Raw genomic sequence first — 11,888 nt, forward strand, 5'->3', positions numbered from 1 at the left:
AAAAAAAAAAAAAAAAAAAAAAAAAAAAAAAAAAAAAAAAAAAAAAAAACCAAAAGGCTTTATTTGGCTTAAAATGTTCTGGTCCTTTGTCTTTTTAAGAAGTTAACCTCTGAGACCTTACATCACGGCTCTTGGGTGTGGAGCGACACACACACACAGGTATCTGAATTATTTTCTATTTATGGGCTGCATTTCAATTCTTTCTTTGTTGGTCTCAGCTAATTTAATTAAGATTTTAATTTAACTTTAACAGGATTAAGATAATCTTCTAAGAATTACTCCATTTTAATTTACTGGTTTTTTTTTTTTTAATGGAAGGAATAGTCACAGCAAAGTGAGCTCTTGAGTCTGGCCCCTGGGATGTGCATGACTGAGTGCTAACATTGTCTGCGTCTGTTTTGGTTTGTTTTAGCTTCAAGCCCCTCCCCACCTTCCAGCTTCCTATCAGGTATCCTCCTTGAGACAGTGGCTCTATGACTTAAGAGAATTCGATCTCCTTGATGTGGGGTTTTGTTGTCTGTGATTCCTTTCCCCCTCCTACATCCCATGGGAAGCATCAAGCACAGGGGCAAGCCACACCAATCGCATCCGTGATAACTTGTGCCTGGCTACTCGCCAGCATCTCCTTGCCCATCCTCATATTCCACCTGGACCAGTGGTCCAAACTGCCATCTTCTTTCTCCTGGTACCATCATTATTGCAGTAGCTGCCTAACTGGTCTCTTGGATCGCTGTTGATTCATACCATACCTCACATCTAGTCATCTTTTAAAAACCATATACCAAATGACATTATGATTACAGCTGAAGGATAAACACGGGGTGCTTACTAGCTGACAGTCACAGTTGCTACCCCAAGTGGCTGGGTAAGAAGTCTTTCAGATCCTGGACTTTGTGACATTTTTTTTACATACATAAGGAGATGTCGTGGGGAGAGGGGCCCGAGTCAACACAAAATTCATGTATACATTGTGTGCAATGCATTTCCTCAGGCAGACACTAGTATTGGCTGGTTTTTACAGGGTATCTGAATTTCCACTAGGAACCGTGCCACTAAAGCCAAGAGGCTTCCCCACTTGTGGTGGTTGTACTGGGACTTAATGAACGCTGAATTTTAGAGCATTTTGGAGTCAGGGTTTGGGGTGGGAGGGCAAGGCATATTCAACCAGTATCAACACATTTAATCCTCATAAGGATGGGGATGTAAAATATCGTCACTGTTTCTGTTTTAAGTAGGACAGAGAGATAGAGTTGAGACCCAAGTTTATCTGTGGTGGCAAGGCTTGGAAGGGTACAGAGTTAAAACAGTCCATTTCCTCATACAATTGGTCAACTTTGTCTGCATGACCTGATGTCATCCCCTGACCCTTGCTGACTCTCCCTTGTTCTTTATGATCGGGTCTCTCCTCGAGCACTGCCTCTGCCAACGACGGGTACTTCCAATCTAACCGCAGCCCCTCTGGATCGTGCCGCCCGCTAACCTTTCTCTCTTCATCCACCCCTTTCTCCCTTCTCCATGAGAAGAAGACGCCATCTTTTGTGTCTCTCAGAGAAATAGCAGAGTGTAACACTTATTGCTCAAACGAGTGAATGTTGACTAGTGTATGAAGTGGAAATTTCTGGTTGTGTCATGTGACACAGACGCGTGATGTTTTGCTGGAGCAGACTCAAGTGATGTCTTGCTGAAGCAGATCTGTGAGAGGACTTGTGATATATGGAGAGTGTATAAGTAGGACCCAACAGAGAGTGACAGCATGCTTGCATAGCTGGCCGTGCAAAGCCTCATTGGTCTCCAGTCTTTAAGGATCTTCACTTTATTGAGAGCGGCATGGCAAAGAACTTCTCCTGACTTTCAGGCTGTTTCTGATCACTCCCGGCTGACTCAGGCTGACAGCGGAGGCCTGGCTGTTTCTGCTGGATCGGGCTGCTGCTGCTCATCCATGTTTGGTGACACTACTGAACTGGACCGCTGGTGTCCTGACAATGAAGATTGGGATGGCCCCAAAGAACTGGTTCTAAACACATCCCCATCCCCTTGTCCTATTTACCATCTTTTTGCCCCTCCCTTTGGATGGTGGGCAAGAGGGAGTGTTGAAACTCTTGAGAACCTTTATTAAAGTAGGTTTTGAATAATCTAAGCCTACATCTATAATTTTTTTTAGAAAAAGTAACTGATTTGCAGAGTTGAATTTATGTTTCAGAGTACAGTGGTCTGAAAAGTTTCGGCCCACATAGTCTCTGTATTTGAATGCTTGATCCACAAGGAGTGACATTATTAGGAAGTGTGTCCTTGTTAGGTTTTAGGCCTTGTTGGAGGAAATGAGTCACTATCTGGGTGGACTTTGAGGTCCCAGGCTTAAGATCCATCCAGTGCAGCAGAGGCAGCCTTCTGGCTGCCTTTGGATCAAGATGTAGAACTCTCAGCTCCTTCTCCAGCACCATGTCTGCCTGGATACTACCGTGCTTCCCACCATGATGATAATGGACTGAACCTCTGAAACTGTAAGCCAGCCCCAGTTAAATGTTGTCCTTTATAAAAGTTGCCTTGATCATGGTATCTCTTCATAGCAATAAAACCCTACCACATAGAGAAAAAAAATCAGTGTTTCTTGTCTTGTCAATCCTAGACAATCTACAACAATGAGTATCTTTATGACTAGTAATAGACTCACAATTTGTTTCTCAAGAAGTCTTTATATTTTACTGCACAATTTTGGCAAGTCCACGTGTGATGCCTGATCTTGTTTGTCAACCTAATACCCCTGGGAAGAGGGAACCCCAGCCGGGGGATTATTGCCCTCATCAGGTTGACTTGTGGCCTTGTCTGTGTGGCATTGCCTTGTTGATGTACGAGCAACATCATCTCTGGGCAGGGAGGCCTGGGCTCTATCCAGAAGATAGCTGAGTAAGCCAGAAAGTTCATCTGTGGCCTCTGCTTCGGCGCTTGCTGCCAGGCTCCTGCTTTGTCTTCCCTCAGTAACAGACTGCAACCTAAGAGCCAGATAAACCCTTTCCTTGCCGGGGTTGCTTTTGGTTGGTGTTTGACCACTACAACAGAGGAGCAAACTAGGACAAGGCCCATCTGTGTGACAAGTCCCGCTAGAGAGGTATAGAACCTGCCCACTGCCATATAGATCTTCCTGTAACTCCTCACCGGCTCTCCCTCTCCACCACCAGTCTGCTTCTTGTCATTAGATACTAATGTAGAAGCTTACAGCTATGTGAGGGTCCTTTGTGTCCTTGCTTTATGTCCAGATGATAACTTTTAGACCAATATGTATTGTTTGCACAAAAGGGTGGTTCTTTTTTTTTTTTTCTTTAATGCCGTTTGTTTGTTTCCCAGAATAAACCTAGGTCCTCTCATGAGCTAGTGAGTATTCGACTACTGAGCTATATCTTCAGCGCGCCATTCTTCCCTCCTTCCCTGTCCCTCTCTCCCTCTGTGAAGGTTTGGAGACAGAGGCCTCACTCTACAGCCCAGGCAGACCTGCTTTAGTTTTAATTTTTTTCTCAGCTTGTAGACAGCTGCTACCGATCATGAAATATTACTGCACTTGCCGAAATGGGGCATATTGTTTTAAAAAGTCAACATGAGAGACAAACAAATTTACTTTGTCGAACAGTTTGCTGAACTTGGAGGATGGGTGAGGAGACCATTCTTGGATGCCTGAGCTGAGACAAACCAGAAGAATATTTGAGGAAAATAAAAAGGATATTTGGCATAGTGAGCGGAAGATCTTCTGGCTCACGCGATGAGAGGAAAATTGGATCAGTCATTCTGGAAACTACACGGAATCAAGCAGCAAATGGGAGCAGAGTTTTTCCAAATGTGTGTTTGGGGAATAAAAAAACTAACAGATAGCCCTTGTATTTGTAGGACAATATGAGGAATTAATCAAGGAGTGCAAAGGTAAAGAGGAAATAAAACCCAGATTCTCTTCAATGTTTGTTAAGTGAAAGAGAATTAGATGAACAGTCAGGGGTCAGCTGGGGTTTCTGGAAGCACAGAGTTGGCTGTGTAGAGTGGCTTTACAAGGGACTCCTGGCCCAGTCTTAGAAGCCCATGTCCTCACAGCTGTATTTAGTTGTGTCTTGTTCCTGGCTTGTCCCTTGCCCTTTCAAGAAGCCAGCAATGTCTCAGCACCCTGGATGGTGGGCCAAGATGTTAAGGTCTTGGGCTGATTCACAGGGAAGACAAAAGTGAGAGCATGCATTAGAATTTTGGGGATGACAGACAAATGAGAAATAGTCAGTTTGACTCCAACAACTAGAGTTTGGAAACTCTTAGTCTCTTAGGACAAAAACACATAATCCTATTTGGAAATTCCTGGTACAGCCACAGATGGGAGATTGGTTCTTTTTTTTTTTTTTTTTTTTTCTCAAGCCCACAAATTAAAACGTACATAATCCAAGATAACAGTAAGTATTATAACAAATTCTTAGTTTATTAATTTTTCCAATGTGAATCGTTAACTATCCACTCAATGCAGTGATTTTACATTTTTTCCACTGGCTGCTAAAACATACTGGAAATCTTCTCAGATCATGGTGGCAACTCTCTGCAGGGTGGCCTTCCTTGAAATAACTTATTGACTTTAGCTGATTGCAGTATTGTGGACTAGTCACTGTGTTGGGTCAGATGGTAATCAGGCATCAGTACAGTGGGGAATCCAGTAAATACTGCATGCTTCCTTGCACTCTGGGAGAAATTCATGTTTGTTTTTTGTTTTTTGTTTTTGTTTTTGTTTTTGTTTTCTCTGTAGGCTCATGCCAAAGTCTGGCATCTCTACAACACCTCTTTCCGCCCCACACAGGGAGGCCGGGTGTCTCTCGCTTTAAGCTCCCATTGGATCAATCCTCGAAGAATGACCGACCATAACATCAGAGAATGCCAAAAGTCTCTTGACTTTGTGCTGGGCTGGTTTGCCAAACCCATATTTATCGATGGCGACTACCCAGAGAGTATGAAGAGCAACCTCTCGTCTCTTCTGCCTGATTTTACTGAGTCTGAGAAGAGGCTCGTCAGAGGGACTGCTGACTTTTTTGCTCTCTCCTTCGGACCAACCTTGAGCTTTCAGCTATTGGACCCGAACATGAAGTTCCGCCAATTGGAGTCTCCTAGCTTGAGGCAGCTTCTGTCTTGGATAGATCTGGAATATAACCACCCTCCAATATTTATTGTGGAAAATGGCTGGTTTGTCTCGGGGACCACCAAAAGGGATGATGCCAAATACATGTATTATCTCAAGAAGTTCATAATGGAAACCTTAAAAGGTAGGCTTTCAAGTAAAATTCCCATTGTTTTGCCAAAATTCACACATGCACACTCCCCACACACACAGCACATACACCCTCCTACACACATGCACCCCCTACATACACACACACACACACCACATACCACACACATCCCACACCACACATACCGTACCATATACACATTATACACATATGCATATCATATATGCACACATCACACACATACCATACCATACATACACACACATCACACATCACACACACATATCACATACCACAGCACACATCACATATAACATACACCACATATTTCATACAAATAACACACACATACACTATACTACATACACCTTTTAAGACTATCTGCAAAATGTAGATATATAATTTTTGTCACAATGTAAATAATTTAAGCAGTAGGGAGAATGTATTTATGTAACACTGCTCTCATTTGGGCCCCTCAGAAACTTAATTTTCCAAGTTCCATAAAAGGAACTTTGATAATTTGCTGATAAGACAACAGAACAAGATCAATATTTAAAACAAGTGGACTTGCAATCTCTCATCTACATTGTTAGATTATATAACACAGTATTAAAAGTCTCAGACTATGTAGCTCTCTCTATTTCTAGCTCATTTGTTTTAGCTGAATAGCATGTTTTTCCTTAATTTTTTTTATTCTTTGAAATTTTCATACATTTATGCAATGTATGTTGATCATTTATAACTACCATTAGCTCCCTCTTTCAACAACAAAATACTTTTTTTAAAGCAAGAGGAATATTCATATGATCTGGGTAAACTGAGCATTAAAGGCTACGCAAGTGGGTCAGATGTAGTGCACTTGCCTGGCAGCCCAAGGCCTTTGGTCCCATCCACAGCACAAGAAAAAAAAAGAAAACATGAGTCACAGTGTTTGGTGGCCAAGTTAGGAACAACAAGCCACCCTAGCACCTCTGGGAATGAGAAACTCCCACCTTGAAGGTAAAACTATCTATGAAGACATTGTCCGGGGGAGTCATCTAGATTTGATGAGAGCCTTTTGTGAACCAGAAAAAAAAGTGTTTACCAAATAAGAAGCATTACACCTGACTTGTTTCTGGTTTTTTTTTTTTTTTTGAGATTTTATTTATTTTTATTTTATGTATGTGAATTTTTGACTGTGTGTGTGTGTGTGTGTGTGTGTGTGTGTGCACCACGTGCATGCAATGTCCACCGAGGCCAGAAGAGGGCGTTGGATCCCTTGCACTGGAATTACAGTTGTGAGCCACCATGTGGGTGCTGGGAGTCAAACCTGGATCCTCTGGAAGATCAGCCAGTGTTCTTAACCACTGAGCCATCTCTCCAGCCCCTTGCCTTGCTTCTTTAAGTGGAAAAACCCCTCTCTGCTCGAGTCACACAAACCCAGTGGGGGATGACACCACTCTTGTCCTCTCTTCCCTCTGCAGCCATCAGGCTGGATGGGGTCGACGTCATTGGGTACACCGCATGGTCGCTCATGGACGGTTTCGAGTGGCACAGGGGCTACAGCATCCGGCGAGGACTCTTCTACGTTGACTTTCTGAGTCAGGACAAGGAGCTGTTGCCAAAGTCTTCGGCCTTGTTCTACCAAAAGCTGATAGAGGACAATGGCTTCCCTCCTTTACCTGAAAACCAGCCCCTTGAAGGGACATTTCCCTGTGATTTTGCTTGGGGAGTTGTTGACAACTACATTCAAGTAAGTCGGTTGACAAAACCCAGCAGTGTAAGCTCTGGCCATGGCATTGTGTCGGGACTTTGAGCCAAACAGGGTTCCCTAGTGAGCTTGTGAACTACATAGTCCAGAATGCTTCAGTCTTCAAACATCTTTCAATCTACATCTTGTGCTCTCCATTAGATCCAAAGGGAAACAGATTCAAACCATGAATACGTAAGTTCTGTTAAGACAATAAATACAAAGCTAAGGCACTTTCCTTCAGTGTTATGGTCAGGGTCCCTGCTCGGGAAGTTAAGTTTTTCATAAATAAGATTCAACACAGAAGTCCAGAAAGTCTCAGAGAAGCTGCTGAGAACGTGTCTGGAGCACTTAGCAGATTCCTCCTCACCGTAAATGCTCCACTCCAGGCTCATAGAAAAAAAACCTCAAGAGAGCAAACCCTTGGTTCAATGATTTATTGATAGCACTGAGGTGCTCCAAAAATGATCAATTAGTATTTATTGAGCATAAAAACTGTGTAAGAAAACCACTTTTCAGTTTTCCCAGGATTAAAGTGACTTTTTTCTTGCAGTTTGACCGAATACTTTATGTAAGCACATGCTGACTGCCAGTTGTGCATAAAACCCCAGAAGAGTTGTGCGAATTGCTGGGTTACCCTTGTGAGGAAGACAAAAGTTCAGTATCTGTAGTCAGATCTCAGATCTCGAGGTTTAGCATGTTGGAGTCTGGCTCAGTGTTTCTCAACCTTCCTAATGCTGCGGCCCTTTAATACGGGTCCTGGTGTTGTGGTGACACCAAACCATGTGATCATTTCTGTTGCTACCTCATAACTGTAAGTTTGCCACTGCTATGCCTTGTAATGCAAATATCTGTGTTTTCTGATGGTCTTAAGCAACCCTGCGAAAGGGTTGCGACCCACAGGTTGAGAACCTCCATTCTAGCTCAGAAGGAGGGGCTGCAAGTTGTAGCCTCAGAAGAAGCATTCGGAGAAATGCTTAGGCCCAAGGCAAGGCTTCTTATTGGCATAGATGGTTTTGGTTTCCTGTAGATATGGAAACGCTTTGTTTTGCTTGGAAGTACACAGTCTATCCTTGATGTATTTCTGCCCCTGTTGATGTAACATGTTCTTCTGCCCCTGTTGATGTAACATGTTCTTTTGGCTCTTACACCATGTAGCTCAATCTAGAGGTGATTTTGGACTTAAGTCCTCTCCTCACCTTCAAAAGACAGCTGAGCAATGTTGAGTGGAGCTGTATTGAGGCCTGGGATGGCGCCATAGGGCTTCATGGTCTTGTTTTCCCGCTTGGTGCTATTGACAGCCAGTTGAACAGTGAGGTGCTGGGGTCTACTGGAAGAGGTCTTTAGATCACAAAGGGCATGTTCTAAAAGAGAGTAGTGGGACCTCAATCCCTTTCTCGTCCTTTTTCTCCCATTTAAATCGTGACACAAGCAGTTGGTCACACTCTGTGTCCCCCCCAACTATGGTGTGCCAGTTCACCACAGTCCCCCCAAACAACGAAGTCCATTGATTATTGACCAGAGCATCCAAAGTCGTGAGCCCAAATCATCCTTGGCTCTGAGTTCTCTCAGGTTTGCTAGAACTGACAGGATGCTAGCCAACACCACGAGGATGTCTGAGAGCCACAACCAGCCACATCAGCACCATCCTGCTCGGTGTGAGGTCATTTTCCTGCTCCATCGTCCTAGCCTAAATTCATCAGAGTCTACAGTGAAGTTTAGGTAGGCTCTAATGTGGCAGAAATGGAGATGTCGGAGGAGGAAGAAGATAAATGTGTCCCACAACCCCTCCCTCCTTACCTTTGTTGGGGCCAGGAGTAGATTTAGGTGCATCCTAGTCTTTGTTGTATTTCTTTACCTCTTGAGAGTTTCCTGCTGGCTTTGCCCCTGTGCTGGAGGCTCACACACACTGCCTGACACAGCAGCTGGAGTCTGCCAAGTGAACTTCAAGTACAGTCAGTACTCAGACTCACGTCTGTACAGCGAGACAGGGCTGTGTGGGAAGGCCATCTTCCTCCCACCCTGCTCCCTCAGGATGGTTCGGGTCTTCACTTTGGGAGTGAGGGCCAGGGTTTTGGTTGTCGATGTTCTCGAAAGAGAAGGGCAACCCCCAATCAGAACCAAAATTGTGGCAGTGAATAGGGAAGGGGGGGAGAAGTCTTGTTTTGGTTTTGATTTTGTTATCTCTTCATTTTGCAGGGCCTTGTACCTGCTAGTCACTGTTTCTGAGTCATACCGTCCAACTCTTAAGGCTGTGTCGGGATCTCATCTGATGTCGGCGATGCAGTGGCCCTAGACTCTCTCTCTCTGTCTGCACTGTCCTTTGAGATCATCTCCTCAGGGTGTCTGACCCGTGACATGTTCAAGGCCCTCTGCATCCTCTGTGAACCCAACCCNCCCCCCCAAAAGCCACTCCCAACCCCCCCCCCAAAAGCCACTCTCAACCCCACTGTGGTTGTAAACGCTCTGGAAGCTCCCAGGTGGGGACAGGCTACAGCTAGGGTTGACTTCTGTCTGTCCATCCGTGCTGCTGGCTTTCCTCTAGGTCGGCAGAGCTCCTCTCAAGACAACTCCCTGGCTGACAGCCTTATTTGTTCTCTCAGTGTGAGCTGGGTGTCTTTGTGACAAGCAGGGCTCAGCAGTTCTACATTACGTGACGTTAGTGTCTCAAGAAGTGATTTTTAAAAAAAAAAAAACGAATATTTTTATTAGTTCTTGGGGAATTCTATAGTGAATTTGGGTCATATTTACTTCCTCCTATTATCCCCCTAACTTCTTCCAGATCCATTCACCTCTTCCCAAACCCCAGACTTCACATTGCCCCCCCACCCCTCTTCAAATGTGATTTGTACTGCCTGTAATCCTGGTGGGGGAGCATCTCTGGAACCTACTAAGACCTACATTCTTACAGGAAAATGACTCTTCCTGTCCTAGAAGCCATTATTCTCTCTCTCTCTCTCTCTCTCTCTCTCTCTCTCTCTCTCTCTCTCTCTCTCCTTCTTTTATGTTATCATGCTGACTGGCTTGCTTCTGTGTAAACAATCCCAGATGCTATGAGTTCACGAGTACAGAGGGAGAGGTTCTGTTGTGGCTGAAAGATGCTATATCTGGTCCTCCCCATCCTCTGCTCTGACAACCTTCCTGTCCTTAGATGGTCCCTGAGTTGTGAGTATCTACGGTAACCACTGTTCACTGCACCAAGAAACTTTAAGAAGTGATTTAAAACAAAACAAAACAAAAGAAACAAAACCTAAAGTTTCTCTTCTCCCTCCTGGTTAGTGCTCGATACTCAAGAGTCGCATCATATATTTTACCCAAATAATTTAAAATATCCCCCCAAGCCAGGTGATGGTGGTGCACGCCTTTAGTCCCAGCACTCGGGAGGCAGAGGCAGGNGGATCTTTGTGAGTTTGAGGCCAGCCTGGTCTACAGAGTGAGTTACAAGACAGCCAGGGCTACACAGAGGAACTCTGTCTTGAAAAACAAAAACTAAACAATGTATGTGTGTGTGTGTGTGTGTGTGTGTGTATGTATATGTATGTATGTGTATATGTATGTGTGTATGTGTGTGTATATATGTGTATATGTATGTGTGTATGTGTGTGTATATGTGTGTATATATATGTATATATGTGTGTATGTGTATATGTATGTATGTATGTGTACGTATGTGTTATGTGTGTTTATGTATATGTGTGTATGTGTGTATATATATATGTGTGTGTATGTGTGTATATGTATGTGTATGTATATGTGTGTATGTGTGTATATATATGTGTATATGTATGTATGTGTATGTATATGTGTGTATGTATATGTGTGTATGTGTGTGTATGTGTGTATATATATATGTGTATATGTGTGTATATGTATGTGTGTGTGTATGTGTATACCCCTAGCTACATGCCACCTGTTAGAAGTTTGTAGCTGGGCACATCCACACGGGGGGGGGGAGGGGGTCGTTTTGCTCAGACCCAGTGTCCCAGCTCCTGAGTTTGTTTGCTCGTAGCTACTGGTTGACCAAACTGAAGCAGTTACATACAACATGGACCGCCATGGTTGTCCACCACTTGAGGAGAGACTTTTACCAATAACAAATTAAATAGATGTTTTGTAGTCAACCTTCCTCAGACCTGCTTTTACTTTTTAGTGAAACCTCAGGGCAGCAAGCTGCTGTAAGTTAGAGGGACTTTTGCCTGCACACTCGTTTCTACATTTTTCCTAGTTTGGAGAACTGACCCCAGCATCCACAATCTTACATGGTCTTTCACACTTGTTTTTAGTTAGACTCAATAGAAACTATTGTTCTGGGATGGTCCTTTTTGAGAAGTCATGAATTTAGTCCATTCAGAATGGAATAAAAATAATCCAAAAAAGTTGCCTGTGGCTCTGAAGACTTGAATCTTAAAAGACTACGCAGGTGAGTATTTTTCCTGCAAAGCCGAGACTCTGAAGCACTTGTGGGCGCTTGGCAGTGGAAGGGAGCCTGACAAATTCCCTCAGCCGCGGAAAGGTGTGCGGGTGAGCCACGGGTCTCCAGAGAGGCAGTTTCCCTCACACCCTTTTTTATCTATTATTTTTATTGCTCTCCTTTGTAAACACAGCGCTCACCCTGCCCCTTGGAGAACAGCACACGTACACCTGACAAAACCTGGGCCAGAGATTCAAGAACAGGGTTCATGGGACTCTCTTCTTTTATGGGTGGGGCAGGTGAAGGCGTCTGTTCTCACGTGACTATTTCAGAGTGGAAACCCAGCTCAGCTTGCCACTGTGAGGTGGGCTGTCCCTTTCTGTGCAAGCCACAAGATTTCCTGATGCTGCTTGCACACTTGGCCTACATTTCCTAGAGACTGGTTTTTCATTTTGGAGGCTTATATATGGCTGAAAAGAGTCAAACCCTAAAATCCCGCCCCTGCCCC

General features: G+C 44.0%; 1 protein-coding gene across 3 annotated transcripts in view; it reads left to right on the top strand.

Moving 5' to 3' along the window:
* Positions 1 to 11,888, top strand: part of Kl (klotho) — a 44,450-nt gene that overhangs the window by 23,000 nt on the left and 9,562 nt on the right. For all 3 annotated transcript variants that reach the window (XM_029533799.1, XM_021187224.2, XM_029533798.1), the window contains exons 2-3: positions 4,763 to 5,273; positions 6,704 to 6,972. In XM_029533799.1, the coding sequence (XP_029389659.1) occupies positions 4,763 to 5,273; positions 6,704 to 6,972 (780 nt within the window). The remainder of the gene's footprint in view (positions 1 to 4,762; positions 5,274 to 6,703; positions 6,973 to 11,888) is intronic.

Source organism: Mus pahari, chromosome 23, assembly GCF_900095145.1.
Source record: "Mus pahari chromosome 23, PAHARI_EIJ_v1.1, whole genome shotgun sequence".
NCBI classification, from domain to species: domain Eukaryota; kingdom Metazoa; phylum Chordata; class Mammalia; order Rodentia; family Muridae; genus Mus; species Mus pahari.